This window comes from Salvia hispanica, chromosome 2 (assembly GCF_029641045.1).
Source record: "Salvia hispanica isolate PSC_SH4W2 chromosome 2, Shi_PSC_v1, whole genome shotgun sequence".
In the NCBI taxonomy this organism is placed as follows: Eukaryota; Viridiplantae; Streptophyta; class Magnoliopsida; order Lamiales; family Lamiaceae; genus Salvia; species Salvia hispanica.
The window spans coordinates 28,400,372-28,418,952 of NC_142693.1; the positions used below are offsets into that span (position 1 = coordinate 28,400,372).

Consider the following 18,581-nt stretch of genomic DNA (forward strand, 5'->3'; position numbering starts at 1 on the left):
CGCTCCTGTTGTGAAACTGACTACTATTCGTTTAGTGTTGAGTATGTTAGTTGCAGAAAATCTATTGTTACATCAGATGGATGTAAAGACGACATTCCTTTATGGTGATTTGGAGGATGAGTTGTACATGACACAGCCTAAGGGATTCGTAGTAAAAGGAAAGGAAACTCTTGTTTTCCAAGTTGAAGAAGAGCTTGTATGGTTTAAAGCAAGCTCCAAAGCAGTGGTACAAGAAGTTTGATGGATTCATGATGGAGATTGGCTATAAAAGATGCTACGCTAACCATTGTTGTTACTACACAAGGTTTGACAAGAGCTATCTTATCCTGTTATTATATGTTGATGATATGTTGATCGCAGGAGGTGATCCATAGGAGATGGATAAGTTGAAAAGGCAATTGTCTGAACAATTCTCCATGAAAGATTTTGGAGAGGCTAATCAAATTTTGGGCATGAGAATCGAGCGTGACAAGGCGGCAGGAAAATTGTATCTTTCGCAAGCTGCTTACATTGGTAAGGTTTTAGAAAGATTCAACATGGACAATTCGAAGACAGTAAGTGTGCCTTTGGGCAGTCACTTCAAGCTGTCGAAGAAAGAGTCGCCGAGTACAAAAGAAGAACGTTCTAAAATGAAGAAAGTTCCTTATGTTTCAGCAATTGGCAGTATTATGTATGCAATGGTGTTTACGAGGCCTGATATTGCACAAGCAGTGGGAGTAGTGAGTCGGTTCATGGGTGATCCGAGCAAGCAACATTGGGAAGCAGTTAAATGGATCCTTAGATACTTGAGAGGTACTACAGAAAGAGTCTTATGTTTCAATAGCAAGAATGTCGAGCTGGTAGGTTATGTGAATGCAGACTTGACGTCCAATGATCTTGATGGGAGAAGAAGCACAACCAGGTATGTATTTACTTATGGTGGTATTGCTATTTCATGGACTTCTAAGTTGCAGAAGACCGTTGCTTTGTCTACTACGGAGGCTGAATATGTAGCTGCGATGGAGGCAAGCAAGGAGATGGTATGGTTGCAGAGTTTCTTAGATGAACTTGGGAAGGAGAACAAGAGTAGCAGACTCTACAGTGATAGTCAGAGTGCTATTTTCTTGGCAAAGAATCCAGCGTTTCATTCTAGGATAAAGCATGTGGAGTTGAAGTATTATTACATTCGACACCTAGTGGAGATGAAAATCCTGCAACTTGAGAAGATACTTGGAAGTGAGAATCCAGCAGACATGTTTACTAAGGTGGTGACCTTAGAGAAATTGAAGCTATGCATAGCTTCAATTGGCCTTGCAACTTGAAGAGAAGGTTAGGCGATGCTAAGCGGATGCAGGGATGAGATCAAGAGGATATGGTGGCGTAGGAGTTGTTAGTCTCCAAGTGGGAGATTGTTAATTATGGAGCCTAAAATATCTCCTACCATATTTAAGATTTGTTTCCTAGAAGTATATTTCCTTGTGATAGATTTATTGCATAGAAGATATTTCCTTATGGAATATGTTTCCTAGTTTGACTAGAATTAGGGCTCTCTATTCTGCTTATAAATAGAGGTGCCCCCTCATTATAAAATCATCCTCAAATTATATAGTGAAATCCCTGCCTTGGCATCGCCTCCAGACGTAGATACACTTTGTATCGAACTGGGTAAACAATTCGTTGTGTTCATTCTCCTTTATATTCGTGATTGTCTGTGTTTATTGCCCAACAGCTATGTCGCTGCCCGACGGGAATCCACCCGTGCACAACAACTAGTTATGCATTCCTACCATCTCGAACCAAAGTTGCGCCACTGCCCGATGAAAGACGTTCCGCGCACAACACCAGATTTGGTTGTCGAGTTCCCACCTTGAGTACAAGGTGAATTTCAACCGTGGGGGAGTTGATACGAGCGTTATTAGTTAGATAAATTAGGATTTGTATATCTTTTCCATATCTTTGTTTTCTTATTCATTAAGTTAGTTATTAGCATTATAAATAGGATCTATTGTAATCATTTGAGAAACCAATCAAGAATATCAATAATATTTTATCGTTCATTGGCTTCTCCAAAGTGAGAAAACCGTCGTTTTGATGGGTGAGTCGGGCACTCGCCCGCGACAGATAGATCGCCGATCCACGGACGCCGATCACCCTGATAGGAGGTTTATCCTATCAGAGTGTTCCCTCGTGATTATGACAATCCCCCTTCCAAGATCATCACTATGCTCACCACTGAGGTCTGAGGGGTTGTTATACTGGCAAGAGGTCGAGATACGTAGGCATGAGTGGGGAAATACATGTTCGAGAGAGCTTGCTTTCAACTACAGTCTTCTTTTATGCAGCATCAAGGGTGTGGATAAAACTTCTCGCTATGTTTTAACGTATAAAACTTGTCGACTTCACTCTTCGTGGCAGCACGCGTGTAGAAGAGAAGCTAGTAAAAACAAGTTTTATCATGTCTTGAATACGCTGAATGATGCCTCCGGAGAAAGTCTAAAAGGTCAGCGCGGCTTATGTGTCGAAACAACATTTTATTTGGCATCAAAGAATTTTGTGACTCGGTGAGATTAAACTGTGCATCCTTTGCACGTTCTCTCCTTTTCTATGGTCCTTACCACCAATATCCAATTCCTACAAATGTCGGTTTCATGTTGCTAAGGGAAATAGATGCTCTTACACAATGTTTCTATACTTTCCCAATTGAAATTTTGAGCCTAGTTCAACTAAAGTACCTTGCTCTAACTTGCAATGGCGAAGTCCCTTCAACCATATCTAAACTTTTCAACCTTCGAGTCTTGATCCGCATATGAAAATTAGACGCCGTGGAGCTCCATCATATGTACCAATACAAGTGTGGGACATGGAAGAGTTATTTTTTTTTTGTTTCTCATTCGGTGCATGTGTTATTTTTTTTGTTTGATTTTATATCTTTAATAATTATTTTTTATTTTATATATTTATGATTTCAGATTTCATACAATAATATTTTTATGAATTTATAAAATCATTTTACAATATAAAATAAGTTTATATAAAAAAATGGGTCGTGCATCGCATGTGGGTGATACTAGTTTTTTTAAAACTACACTTTCAGCAGATTATTGGAGGATTTCATTAGATAATGTTTTTAGTATAAAACATGTCTACCACACCATTCTTCTTTATCATATCATATTCATACAGATAATTTAAGCTCTCCACTGCAATTTGCTGTTCATATATTCTTTGATCAATCTCATATATTCATACAGATCAATTTCATATATTCTTTGATCAATTTGCTGTTCATATATGCTGCAATTTTTTGATCAATCTCATATGTTCTTTCCACCACCAGTATTCATATCGTAGAAATGACGGCTTATGGTGCTGTTCTTTCTCTTAGGAATACAATTACCAATATTCTCAGTTGTTCTCGTTTTAGCCTCGTTGGTAATGCTAGCTCTCAACAAATCCTACAAGTTGTGATCAAGGAGTTGCAGCCTCGGCAAGAAATTCTGAAAAGGTTGGACGAGACGAGCCCAAGCCGGAGCAGGAAGAAGGTGAATGCTTTGGATGGAAGAATCAAAGAGGCAATCTGGAGATTTGAAGACTCATTGGAATCCCTTCTCATTCAACAGATTCCTTCTCAACTTGAAACTCTTCCGGAGATAGTCTCCATTGATCTTCAGAGTCTGCAAAATGCTGCAAATTCCTTGATCCAGAAGCTCAAGGATATGGAGAAGGACTACGTTTACGAAGTAGAGAATATGCCTCAAGACGAACCTATTTCCTCATCAATAGGTTTCCATGGACCCAACACAAAGATGATTGGATTATCCGACCAATTTCAGGAACTCAAAACCTATCTCATGAGCCAACAGTACGACCAGATTAGTTTCCAGCGGCTTATTGGAACAGCAGGTGTTGGAAAGACAGCGCTTGCTATGCAAATTTATCAAGATCCAGAAATTCATAGCAAGTTTCAGTGTCGCGCCTGGGTCACCCTAGGCCGAGTACCTCAACCATCCAGTCAAATTTTGGAAGGCATTGTTGCTCAACTGTGTGGAATTGGAATCACTCAAGGAGATGAAGAAATTGAAGATGACTACTTGATAGAAAGATTGGATGGTAAGAATTGCCTCATTGTGTTGGATGATGTCTGGGATTCAGATGCATGGAATTGGATGTATTATTACTTTTCAAGCATAGAAAATGCAAATATTCATTTCTTGTTTACCGGTCGACATAGAAAATTGATCGAACCCGGTCGACATAGAAAATTGATCAAACCGACTTTGTTAACTACCTCTTGGCATAAGGTGCAGTTTATGAATGAAGAAGAAAGCATGGAACTATTATGTGATAAGGTGTTTGGCGATGAGATTTGCCCTCCTCAACTTCTCAAAGTTGCTGCCAAAATCGCCAAGCACTGTGAAGGTCTCCCTCTCTTGATCGTCACTGTTGCTGCCATCATTTCAATATCTGAGCATAACAGAGACCCGGTCTACTGGAATGACGTGGCAGAAAGGAGAAATTCAGTCTTCAAGGATGCATATAATCAAATATCGAAGGTACTTTTCCCAAGTTACAATTACTTACCTCAAGATCTTAAAATGCCTTTTTTGTTTATGGGAGTTTTCCCTCGGGATTACGACACGCCCTCTTCCAAGATCATCAGTATGCTCAAGGCTCAGGGATTGATTTTTTTGTATAGTATTGTATGTGTGTATCTGAAAGAGCTAGCTTACGACTACGACCTTGTTTTGCACATCTTGAAGAGCGTTGATAAAACTCGTAATGATGATTTGGTTATTGTGTTTAAAACTTGTTGGCTTCATTCTTCATGGCGGCACATGTGTAGAGAAGAAGCTAGTAAGAACAAGTTGTATCATGTCTTAAATAAGTTAACTGATGCCAAAGAAGAAGTTCTAAAAGGTCAGCGCGGCTTGTGCCTTGATAATAACATTTTATTTGGCATCAAAGACTTTCGTGACACACTGAGATTCAACTGTGCATCCTTAGCACGTTCTCTCCTTTTCTATGGTCCTTACCACCAATATCCAATTTCAATAGATGTCGGTTTCACTTTGCTAAGGGAAATGAATGCTCTTAATCAACGTTTCTACACTTTTCCAATAGAAATTTTGACATTAGTCCAACTAAAGTACCTTGCTCTAACTTGCAATGGAGAAGTCCCTTCAACCATATCTAAGCTTTTCAACCTTAGAGTCTTGATTATCCATCCACATATGAAAATTAGACGTCGTGGAGCTCCATCATATGTGCCGATGGAAATATGGGACATGAAAGAGTTAGAGCATATCGAGATATTGGGAAAAAGCCTTGTAGCTCCATCTCATGTTGTTTCATTGGGAAAGCTCTCAACTCTGGTAGGGGTGAATGCTGGTATTTGTACTATCTTCAAACTCTCCAAAAGAATTCCTAACATAAAGAAATTAGGAATACAGATTGAGCTTACACCTTATGAGGATCACAACGATCTTTTGAGTTGCTTTGATTACATTTCAACACTTGAAAGCTTAGAGACTTTAAAGCTCAGCATCACAAATCCAGTCATCAAGAAAGGTAATGTTTTACCAGTGACTGATGGGGCATTGAAGTTGCCATGTAATTTGAAAAAGTTACATTTGAGTGGCATGGGGTTTCCATGGAAATACATGGATGTAATTGGTTCTTTACCACGTCTTGAAGTTCTCAAATTGCGATCCTACGCCTTTGTGGGTTCGCATTGGAAAACAAAAAGAGATAGTTTTCAAAGGCTTAGGTTTCTTCTAATTGAAGAAAGTGATTTAGTGAAGTTGAAACCAAGATGCAGAAGTTTTTCCGCACTTCAATACCTAAGCTTGAAATATTGCTATACACTAGTACATATTGGCCGACCTTCTTCTCTTGACGGTTGTTATCGTACCATAGAGATTGAATTAGAGGACTGCAATCCTGTAGCTTTGACTTGGGTCAGCCAGTTACAACCAGGCGATATTGTTACGCTTCGTGGTACTATGTCTTCTTCTTTTTACGAGAAACCGACAACTGTCAAATACGTAAGGTTAGTCCTCCAACTGCAAGTCAAATCATGTCTTAGTCTTAATACATGAAATTAAGTGTTTTAGGCTGATATGATTTCCAAATATTTATGTAACATTTTCAGGTATGGACGTGCTTTGATACGCTAGAGTGTTACGGAGGAAGAGAATGATGGTGTATATACGTTCGATTATGAGAGCAGTCAGACAGAGGAAGCAGATTATGATTAAGAAATTGTCAATTAAGGAGTGGATGTCAAAGGTATTTTTGGTAACATGCCTCATTTTCTGTCTCACATATTTATCAAATTTCATCTAACAATACTTTAATGACTTATTTCTTTTCTTGTTTTTACTTCGCCAATTTATTATTAAAACCTTTGTTGAACGAATAGAGAATCAGTAGCTTTGTGTAAAGATCATTCTTGTAAGTTTTCACTGAAAAATTGGCATTAATGTTGAGAATATAGGAGAGGGCGCGGATGAGGAAAATGATGATGGATATACAGATGATCATGAGGAGAATGAGGAAGAGAATGATGATGGATATACGTATGATCATCAAATACAGAGGCGAGCACCAAAATGGATGACGGATATATGTATGCATGGGTAGCGTGAAACATTTCTATGAACACATCCATTTGTATGGAAAATTGATTAATGCTTTTGTGTTTGGTGACTTATGTATGGAACTACTATGTGAGAAGGTGTTTGGTGATGAGATTTGTCCTCCTCAACTTCATAAAGTTGCCGCTTTCATGATCGTCACTGTTGCTGGCATCATTTCAATACCCGAGCAAGAAAAAGACCTGGTCTACTGGAATGATGTGGCAGAAAGGAGAAATTCAGTCTTCAAGGTACTTTTCCCATGCTACGACTACTTACCTCAACGTCATGAAATGCCTTTTTTGTTCTCGAGATTACAACAACCCCGCTTCCAAGATCATCATTATGCTCATGGCCAAGGGGTTGTTTTCCGAGTATGAATGTATACATCTGAAAGCGCTAGCCTACAACTACAGTCTTGTTATATACAACTTGAAGAGCATGAATAAAACTAATGACTATTGTTATGTTGGGGAGTTTAAAACATGCTGGCTTCATTCTTCATGGCGACACGTGTGTACTCTGTTTGTTCTGTAATACAATAACAAGGGAAGGCATATCTTATTATCTCTTGTCACAAGTTGATAAGATGCTCCATTTGATAACTTGTAAAAGCTGAACTTAACCATGATTTGTGATCATGCAATCATTCTTTTCTGTTCTCATAAGTGTTTGGTTAACTTTGTATATGAAAATCATGGCATTTTATTATCATCATTTTATTTGGTTATTCATGCAAAATTCTCCATACCTTCTTAAAGTATACCTTAGTTTATGAGATTCTTGCCCCCTTACACCTGTTGTTCTGAGCACAGTTATTTGGTCTTGGTGCTGCAAACATTGATAGTTCTCTCTTTTCAATTGACCCTACAACTGGTGAGTCATCACCATACATATCTAAAATGTTCCAAACTACATATTCTTTTTATGCAGTTTAAGCACTATGCTATATCAAGACTGCTTAATGTCAGATAAGATTTTTTATGCCATCGAAAGGAATTGTAGCAACAAGTGCCAATGGAAGTCCTAAGCAAAATGAGCATGAATATTAAGCATAGTTTCAATTGAGAAGAACAATGTCTTGAAATTAACCTGTTGTATTAAAACAATGGAGTCAGGAATTGAAGCGCACATCCCATAACTACTCCAGATAAGCTCCACTTTCATGATTCACAGCTAATCTTGAAAATGATCCTGCACCACATATAATTGAAGAAAAGATATTTGAGGAACCTATACCTGTTGTGACATTTATTTCGAGTACAAGTACTAATATTCTGTTGCTATCAATAATCTACTCTCCTTCATTTTGTGCCTCTTTGCAGTGTGGTATAGCCGCCATTGTCATTTCTGTTGTTATTGGACTGGTGAGAGTAGTGCTTTAGAAGCGTACATAAGTCGTGCATGTTTTCTGTTTTCAGAAGCATTTAGCTAACATTGTATCTCAAGAGCATGACATTTTATCATTGTTACAATAACCACTCATTGGAAATTTCAATATGTTAACATAAGATGTGTAGAAGGTTTTGTTTAAGCACAACTGTTGTTTTAGTGTTCAATGTATAGTTTTACCCTTCACCATTTCAGGTGGATTATTTTGAAGCTACCTTCTTCTCTGGACCATTACTTTCATCTTCACCCTGTTCCTTGGCATAGAGATCGGCGTCCTTCTTGGTGTAAGTATAGATCACATTGACGATATTTTAGGAAAAAATTGAACTGTATTCTAACTTTTTGTTCGTCTGCTATGTTTGGTAGTTTTCATCTTTATTTTTTTCCCATTATCATAAGTTTCTTTATTATATATGCTAGCTCTTCGATGTTAAAATCAGCTATACTATCTATGCTTATGAATACTCGATCCACATTTTCTATAATGCTTACTTCATCTAAGTCTTTTTCATAATTTGATTAAGAAATTCTGCAAAATCAATGGCCATTCCCAAGTGTTCAAACTATTGTTACCTGTATTCTACGTTCCAACATGCATTTACGTGATCTATGATTGCATTCTTTTAGAGCCTGTCAGTTCTCTAGTTGTCTTTGCTTCTCAATATTGGAGTAAGCCTATCTTATTATTCACAGTGCTATTTTTTTCTCATTGCTTCACTTAATTGGTGCTCAGGTTGGCGTTTCACTGGCTTTTGTTCGTGTTGATGCTCCAATCTATTTTGCCAATATAAGCTACATCAAAGATAGGTAGGTGACAAATCTGTCTTAAACTGATCATGTTTGTGTTCTATTATAACCATGCTGTCCTATTTTCTTTCTCTAGGTTCCGAGAATATGAGGTTGTAGTCGATGGACCTATTAGGCGAGGCCCAGAGGTCAAAGGAATCCATTGTGTCAATCTTGAGATGACTTCTTTCTCGTTTATACTTCATGTAGTCAGTCGGTGAATATCAATTGCATTGGTCGTTTATTTCAGCTGTGTGACTTACAGTTACATAGACTCGAGTGCTGTTCAAGCTCTAAAAGACTTATATCACGAATACAGATCTCGTAACATCCAGGTAAGAAAATAATTCAAGTTAGTGTATTTCTGATCATGATTGTTGAGCTTCCCTCGTCTTCAAATCATTTTCCTGTATTTTTCCAGATAGCCATTTCCAATCCAAACCGAGACGTTCTACTGACACTGACAAAAGCTGAGGTGGTCGATCTGATAGGCCGAGAATAGTTATTCGTTCGTGTGCACGATGCAGTCCAAGTCTGTCTACAGAAGGTAGAAAGCTTGACCAATTCTTTCACAAGTCAGTCCCCATTGCTGGAAAAGAAATCAAGTCTCTTCAACCGGCTACTGAAGCAGTGCTCAGAAGAAGCTGCTCTGTCTCAGCTGGAGTCTGGGACTCGGGAGATTATCTCGTCGAGAAACGACACCAGTCATCTGGAGCCACTGCTGTCAAAGAAGACATGAGAACAACAGCGATGGTGGCTTTGTCGTATTAGATCATGTGGCAACTTGTGTATATGTCCAATAATATAACATTTTTATTTGCCATTGGTATATGCGTCCATGATATTTGAGCAAAAGATATGATTCTTAGTTTTTGAAAGTGAAAACAGAGATGCAATCTACTTTTTATTTGTAGAAGAACTACTCTTTGAGGCCTTGATTTTGCTGCTACAGAGTGATGCACATGTTAATCAAAGTATGAATTTTCTCAACAAATTCAAGAACTTTGCAGTGATTTCTTGGTATTTTTGTTTGATTTCACCATATCAATCATGAATGTTGTATTATTGAGTTGTCACTTTAGAATTGCAACTTTTGTTGTTAGGGAGTGGATCCCCTGCTGTGGTGGAAACACAACAGGACATGTTGTGCTATAATATGCCACCGTTTTGATTCAATTGTTACATCCCTTAAAACTTTTTCAATTAGCTGACATTTTTCGATGTAGTAACGTTAATTTATTTGGCCTTAATATTGCACTAATCTACCGCCACACGCACCGCTAGTATGATGAATACAAACTTATTTAATACTCCCTTCGTTCTGCTTAAGATGACACATTTTTCTTTTTAGTTTGTCTCAACTAAGATGACACATTTCCTTTTTTGGTTACTTTCTCTCTTCAATTAATACACTCAACCACTTTTTCTCACTCCTATTAAAATATTCATCTTTATTTATCTCTATACTTTAATACTTATACCCACATTCTCTCTCTCCAATTAAACACTTTAACCAATAACTCCTAAAATCTCGTGCCGGCTAAGCAATGTGTCATCTTAGCCGGGACGGAGGGAGTAATTTGTTGAAAAATGTCTTTTTTATACTCCCCTCGTCCCACAAAAGATGTCACACTTTCCTTTTTAGTTTATCCCACAAAAGATGTCACATGAATATAAAGTTCTCTTTCACATGAATATAAAAATTATATTTTCTCTCTCCATTTAACATACAAAACAAAACCTCCTAAAATCTTGTGTCATCCCACAAGTGTGACATTTTTTGTGGGACGAAGGGAGTAATACGTTGTTGAGCATAATTTTTCGTAATTAGTAAATTTTATTGTTTAAAATTATAACTAATAGTATTATCATAAAGGGGACAGAGGTGGAGTGAGCAAGATGATTACATGGATTTTTTATATGTTTTTAGTTATTCAAATGAAAATTACAACTGCTACATAAGCCTTAATTTGCCACATCAGTTTTGATTTTTTAATTTAAGGAATGCATTTATATTAAAAAATAAAGTTCGGAGAAAAATTCAAAACATTATAAAAGTTCATGTATTTACAGACAAATAACACTATAAAAATGACACTATTCAACAAATTATTAAATAATTTTGTATTTATACTAGCGGTGCGTGTGGCGGTAGATTAGTGCAATACTAAGGCCAAATAAATTAAGGTTACTACGTCGAAAAATGTCAGCTAATTGAGAAAGTTTTAAGGGCTGTAACAACTGAATCAAAACGGTGGCGTATCATAGCACAACATCCCTGTTCATGTGTTTCCACCACAACAAGGGATCCGCTCCCATGATTATAACACGAGTGGATTATGTATTTATTCAATATTGCTCTGTGTTGGATTTTTTAAAAAATATTACTTGGGCTATGTTGGGTCGATTGAATCTACATAGGGTCCCAACTGGATCCAAAATAAGCTTGCAACAAAATTTGTGGTGCAAAAAACTTTGGGTTGGGTTTGGGCCCATCCATTGGTGGACAAAAGAAAGTAGGGCCAACCAATGTTTTTTTTTTCTTTTATTTTAATGTGTGACAAATTAATAATATTATTTTCAGCTCTTATTGAACTGATATCCTGAAATTATACAAGAAAAAAACATACTACTATTTTGACGTCGTCACCACCGGGGCCATTAAATTTGAATAACTTAAGCTCATCCCGCCCATACTAAAATTCCATTAAACAAAACTTAAAATCTCTACATCCAGTCTGGCCCAAAACCGATTATGAACTATCGAACTATGTTGATTTTGCTTGATTTCTCCGTGCAATGTATTTAAGGATGTCGATCGAACCAATTCACTGGTATTCGGACCAAACTCATCAAGTAATCATACTATTCACATTAGATCATCTTCAAAAGGAGAGGTAAATGAAGAGATAAAGTCATATAATTATCATATATTTTTTTTTAATGAAAAATTATTCTTCAACGAGAGAGGTATTTGAAAAGGCATTGTATCTTTCCTATTGTGAAGAGTTATATTTACCTATCTATCAATGATGAGGTAAAATCTTATAACTATCATATTTGTATTACACTTTATGTTTTTTAATGTATTTTGTACTATTATTTCATTTTTTTTTATAATTCCCTTTCTATATATCTTTTCTTTTTGGAATGTGATACTTTTTGGAATGGTATATTTCACTTTTTGAGAAGGTAAATAGATGATATACCTGTTTCATTTACTTTTTCTTATTGCAGATGCTCTTATAAATATATCGATTTATAGTTTTTAAATTCTAATTCTAAACTTTTAGCTTGAATATTTGGATAATTTTTTAATTAAAATATTTCTATTGATAATTTTTTATCTAAAATAAATAATTATATGCATACAAATAACTATTAGTATTTCAACTCTAACCTTATAAAATTAATGAAAAGTGAAATTTAAATATTGAGAATTACTCTAAGAGGACAGAGTTAACTTCAAATCAATTATATTGGGTAACAAACTATTCGATTTGAAGTTATTTAGTTTGTGATCTTTTGAGTTATAAATTTTAAATTCTAATTAATGTTATGAAATCATGGGATTATTTAGGACAGTTTGTGGTGTTCGAGTTAAATTAACATCCTTAATTACAACATTAGTGTGAATTACTAAACTCTAGCTACGAATTGTTCAATTTGTATAAATTAATAAAAAAAAAATTAAGATATAAGACAATTAACCAATCTAAAAGGCATTGGTGCCTGGACCTGGTGGAGACCGTCCCACGTGTTGGTATTCACGAATCCACTAATCTTGGGAGAACCAAATTTGTCGACCTCTTGATATATGGTTAGGTGAATGTGCTTTGATTCATCTACATTTGACAATTAAATACTCCCTCTATAAGGAAGATAATCCATTTTTAAGCGGCATGAAAACTTATAAAACTTTATTTTGTGTGTGATGTCGAAAGAATAAAATAAAAGAGAGAGAATTAAGTAGAGGGAAATGTGCTTTTAATAATAGATCATTTTAATTGGAATAAAAAAAAAAAAAATGAGTTATCTATAATGGGACGGAGAGAATTCTTCTAAATAGTTAGGTGAAGGTTCCTCTGAAAATGGGCCATAATATTTTTTGGGCTAGTCAAGTTGGAATAATAATATGAAACGTTAATTTTTTACGAAAACTATTAAAGCTAATATATTTAACATATAAAATCTAAAAAATTTCTAAGATAAATATACAGGATTAATTTTTGGGCCAAATTGAGCCGACAAATATAAGGGGGTGTTCGGTTGCCAAGATTAAATCCCATGATTAATTATGTATCATGTTTGGTTCATAAGATTGAACCCTACGACTTAATCCTAGAAGGATAGTCTCATGATAATTAGTCATAGTCTATCCCCTCCAACTAAAATAATCTCACAACCTAATCCTAGATGGATAGTCTCATGATTATTAGTCATGCAACCGAACGCCACCTAATAGTATTCCATGTGCAATATTGACCGTTGGCTGGCCAGATTGGAGTAACAATTATAATACTCCATATTGCTTGAGCAATAATGACAAATTGGAGTGAAAATCACACATAACTCAACCCCTCCACTGAAATTTCCAACTTGCTTATTCCTTCAACCTCCAACTTTCATATCAGAGAAATGACGGCGTATGGTGCTATGTTTTCTCTTATGAATACAATAAACAATATTCTCGATTGTTCTCGTTTTAGCCTCTTTGGTAGCTCTCAACAAATCATTCAAGTCGTGTACAAGGAGTTGGAGCCATGGCAAGAAATTCTGAAAAGGTTGGACGAGACGAGCCCAAGCCGGAGCAGGAAGAAGGTGAATGCTATGGATGGAATAATCAAAGAGGCAGTATGGAAATTCGAAGACACATTGGAATCCCTTCTCACTCATCACATTCCTTCTTCTCAACTCGAAACTCTTCCGGAGATATTCTCCATTGATTTGCAGAGTCTTCAAAACGAAGTTCATTCATTTATCCAGACGCTCAAGAATATGGAGAAGGACTATATTTTTGAAGTGGAGAATATGCCTCAAGACGAACCTATTTCCTCATCATTTGGTTTCCATGGACCCAACTCAAAGATGATTGGATTATCGGACCAATTTCAACGACTCAAAACCGATCTTATAAGAGACAATAACCGCAGGATTTTTTCCTACTGGCTAAGTGGAACGGCAGGCATTGGGAAGACAACTCTTGCTATGCAGATTTATCAAGATCCGCAAATCCAGAGCAAGTATGAGTATCGCGCTTGGGTGACCGTAGGCCGAGTACCTCAGCCGTTCTACCAAATTTTGAAAGACATTTTTTCTCAACTCTGTGGACTTACTCAAGGAGGCGAACACATACACCACTACATTCTTATGGAAAGATTGCATGGAAAGAATTGCCTCATTGTGCTGGATGATGTCTGGGAAGAAAATGTTTTGAACAGAATGTATTTTGAATTTAGTAGAATGATTCTCAAACACAACCAAAATGGATTTATTCATGTCTTCGTTACCAGCCGACATAAATATTTGAAGAAGGATTATATGTCAACTAGAGTGTATCAGGTGCGGTTTTTAAATGAAAAAGAAAGCAAGGAACTACTATGTGAGAAGGTGTTTGGTGATGAGATTTTCCCTCCTCAACTTGAAAAAGCTGCAGTCAAAATCGCCAAGCATTGTGAAGGTCTCCCGCTCTTGATCGTCACTGTTGCTGGCTTTTTTTCGAAATCCGAGCAAAACAGAGACCTAGTCTACTGGAATTACGTGGCAGAAAGGAGAAATTCAGTCTTCCAGGATGCATATAATGGAATATCAAAGGTACTTTATCCAAGTTTTGACTACTTACGTCAACGTCTTAAAATGATTTTTCTGTTTATGGGAGTTTTCCCTCGAGATTACCACACTCCCCCTTCCAAGATCATAGTTATGCTCATGGCTGAGGGGTTGCTTTCCTGTTATGAATTGGGATGTACATATCTGAAAGAGCTATCTTGGATCTATAGCCTTGTTTTACGCATGTTCAAGAGCGTTGATAAATATTATGTCGATGTTCTAGTTACTGAGTTTAAAACTTGTTGGCTTCATTCTTCATGGCGGCACGTGTGTAGAGAAGAAGCTAGTAAGAACAAGTTTTATCATGTCTTAAATACGTTAACTGATGCCGAAGAACAAGTTCTACAAGGTCAGCGCGGCTTATGTATCGAAAATAACATTTTATTTGGCATCAAAGACTTTCGTGATTCAGTGAGATTGAACTGCGCATCCTTTGCACGTTCTCTCCTTTTCTATGGTCATTACCACCAATATCCAATACATATAGATGTCGGTTTCAGGTTGCTAAGGGAAATAGATGCTCTTACACAACGTTTCTATACTTTCCCAATAGAATTTCTAACTCTAGTCCAATTAAAGTACCTTGCTCTAACTTGCAATGGAGAAGTACCTTTAACCATATCCAAACTTTTCAACCTTCGAGTCTTGATTATGCATCCACATATGAAAATTAGACGCCGTGGAGCTCCATCATATGTACCATTACAAGTGTGGGACATGCTAGAGTTAGAGCATATCGAGATATTGGGAAAAAGCCTTGTAGCTCCATCTCATGTTGTTTCACCGGAAAAGCTCTCAACTCTAGTAGGGGTGAATGCTAGTATTTGTACTATCTCCAAACTCTCCCAAAGAATTCCTAAGATAAAGAAATTAGGAATACAAATTGAGCTCACGCCTTATGAGGATCGTAACGACCTTTTGAGTTGCTTTGATTACATTTCAAGACTTGAAAGCTTAGAGACTCTCAAACTCAGCATCACAAATCCATCATCAAGAAAGGTAATGTTTTCCCAATGATTGATGGAGCATTGAAGTTTCCATGTAATTTGAAAAAGTTACATTTGAGTGGTATGGGATTTCCATGGAAATACATGAATGACATTGCTTCTCTGCCAAATCTTGAAGCTCTCAAATTGCGATACTACGCCTTTCAAGGTTCACATTGGAATATAAAAAATGATTGTTTTCAAAGTCTTAAGTTTCTTCTAATTGAAGAAAGTGATTTGGTGCAATGGAAATCAAGTTGCGAAAGCTTCCCCAAGCTTAGAAACTTATGCATGAAACATTGCTACAAACTTGAAAATATCAGCATACCTTGTCTTTTTAAACACGGTATCGCAGAGATTGAATTAGAGGACTGCAATGCTTTAGTTATGACTTTGGCCCGCCAATTACGACCCGGTTCTGGTGCTACGCTTCATGTTACTTGCACTTCTTCTTTTGATGAGAAACCGACAACTATCAAATTTGAATGGTTAGTCCTCTAACTGCAAATCAATTCATGTCTTAATATAAATTAAGTGTTTTAGGTTGATATAACTTCCAAATATTTATGTATCCATTTTCAGGTGTGGAGATGTTGCTGTACGCCGGAGTGATAATGGTGTACCTGTGTCCAATAATGAGGCTACTGAGAAAGAGAATGTTGAGGGATATACATCTGATCATGAGGATACAGAGGAAGAGAATGATGGTGAATATATATCCGATTATGAGGGTACGGATGAAGAGATTGATAGTGAATATACGTCTGAGTATGAGAGTACGGAGGAAGAGAATGATGGTGGATATACGTTCGATTATGAGGGCAGTCGTACAGAGGAAGCAGATTATGATTAAGAAATTGTCAATCAAGAAGAGGATGTCGAAAGGTATTTGTATTCCCTGCGTTCACAAACATTAGTCATATTTTTTTCATTTTTAAATTTAGTTCATTTCATTTTTGGTAACATGACTTGCCTCATTTCACTTTAATAACTTATTTTTTTCTCTTTTTTACTTAGCCAATTTATTATCAAAAACCTCTGTGTGCAGTCCACTAATAGTATTAGCAGTGAACGGAAGGAGAATTAGTAGCTTTGTGTAAAGATTATCTTTTAAGTTTTTACTGTCAAATTGGCATTAATGCTGAGCATATAGGTGAGGGCGCAAATGATGACGGATATACAGATGATTATGAGGAGAATGAGGAAGAGAATGATGACGAATATACGTATGATCATCATGATACATAGGCGAGCACCAATGCCAAGGTGCATGTGAGTTTACAGGGCTATTTTTTTTTACTTGTAGTGTTAATTAAGGAAAAGATGTGATTTTTCTTAGTTAAAAGTGATATAATCCACTTTTGATTTGCAGAGAACTCTTTGAAGATTTAAATTTGCTGCTACAGAGTGATGCACATGTTAATCTAAGTATGAATTTTCTCAACAAATTCAAGAAACTTTGCAGTGATTTTCCAGGTATTTTGGTTTGATTTCCAATAAATGAATCACGAATGTTGTATTATAATGTTGTCACTTGAATTGAGAACTGTAGCTTGTGTTGGATTGTTTTGAGAATTAATACTTGAGTGGATTGTGTATTGATATATTACTGTTATGGATTGGATTTGAATTCATTACATGTGCATTTAAATATATTTGAGGTTAGACTATTAGCAATGAAAAAAAAAATTGTGTTTGTTCATAAGTGAATATATGTACTCTGTTGGTATTTTCTTTTCAACTGTATATGTTTCATTCCCAATCAAATTTTTATACAAAATTTAAGATGCCAAAGCTCTGGACCATTACTTTCATCTTAACCTTGTTCCTTTGTATTGAGATTGGTATCCTTCTTGGTGTATGTACAGATCATATTGATGATATTTAAGGAATAATTTGAACCGTAATCTATATAACGTTTTGTTCGTCTACTATGTTTGGTAATTTTCATCTTGATTTTTCTTCCTATTTTTGTAATTTCCTAAATTATGTGCTAGCTCTTCGATGTTAAAATCAGATATACTATCTGTGCTTATGAATACTCGACCCACATTTTCTATAGTGCTTCTGCACCTAAGTTTTTTCATAATTTGATTCATAAATTCAGCAAAGTAAAAATCCTTTAATAGTTTAAAGGCCATTTACAACATGCATTTACAACTTTGTCTGTCGGATCCTTCAGTTGTCTTTGCTTCTCAATATTGGAATAAGCTTATTTTAATATTTACCGTGCTATTTTTTCTCTCATTACTTCACTTAATTCGTGATCAGGATGGTGTTTCACTCTCTTTTGTCATTCATGAATCAGCTAATCCACATATTGGTAAGTCATTATCAAATCTTTAGCTGCTAGCTGATCCACTTTATGTTTTTGTTGACAATGAAGTAGTTTACATTTTTTGCTTTTCCCATTTACTCTCTGTAAACTATGGTTTGGATGATGTTAATTGGTGCAATTTCATTGAGATCGAAATATGATTTCTTTTGCCGCTGTCTTGGGGCGTTTCCTGTAAGCCATTTCTCAATGTTTTAATGATTTCGATAATGAAATCTATGTCTAGATTTGAATTAATTAAATCATAACATTTATACTATAAAGTGGAGATAAAATCACCAACCTCCATCCATGCTTTTTTCTTTTGGTGTAGAGGTTGAATCCACCAATTGATGTTCGTTCTATCTTTGACTAGATCCTCCATAATTAATGTTATCCCCTTTTTGACCTCAAACCTTTAATGATTCTTTAGAAGGATAAAGAATCTAAACTTTAATGTGTATACATCACCATATATAGTAAAAGCCTTGAGGTATATATTTTATATACTGTAGAATATGTAATATATGTACGGCTTTTCTTATATATTTCCTTCATGGAGGCACACATATATATAGGTATTAAACACCCTTTCACAAGGAATTGCGTCTATTTGCATGTAATACCATGATACGGTTAAATGCGTTTCAACCGATTTTT

At 36.1% G+C, this 18,581-nt stretch overlaps 1 protein-coding gene and 1 pseudogene across 12 annotated transcripts; both read left to right on the forward strand.

Annotated features, from left to right (window-relative positions):
• Nucleotides 1-3,127: 3,127 nt before the first annotated feature.
• LOC148932053 (putative late blight resistance protein homolog R1A-10) lies at nt 3,128-9,840 on the forward strand. 12 transcript variants are annotated; one of them, XM_089064654.1, is made up of 8 exons: nt 3,128-6,028; nt 6,131-6,267; nt 6,476-7,490; nt 7,940-7,981; nt 8,202-8,290; nt 8,740-8,813; nt 8,890-9,127; nt 9,214-9,840. In XM_089064654.1, exons 1-2 carry the CDS (start codon nt 3,333-3,335, stop codon nt 6,153-6,155), a joined length of 2,721 nt encoding a protein of 906 aa, XP_088920780.1. In that variant the 5' UTR covers nt 3,128-3,332; the 3' UTR covers nt 6,156-6,267; nt 6,476-7,490; nt 7,940-7,981; nt 8,202-8,290; nt 8,740-8,813; nt 8,890-9,127; nt 9,214-9,840. The 12 variants fall into 12 exon arrangements, with proteins under 12 accessions (XP_088920780.1, XP_088920778.1, XP_088920783.1 ...); XM_089064652.1 differs by having other exon boundaries at nt 6,476-6,865; nt 7,430-7,490; nt 7,940-8,290; XM_089064657.1 differs by lacking the exon at nt 7,940-7,981 and having other exon boundaries at nt 6,476-6,865; nt 7,430-7,490.
• Nucleotides 9,841-13,430: 3,590 nt separating this feature from the next.
• LOC125200646 (putative late blight resistance protein homolog R1A-10) lies at nt 13,431-16,883 on the forward strand (annotated as a pseudogene).
• Nucleotides 16,884-18,581: the final 1,698 nt, after the last annotated feature.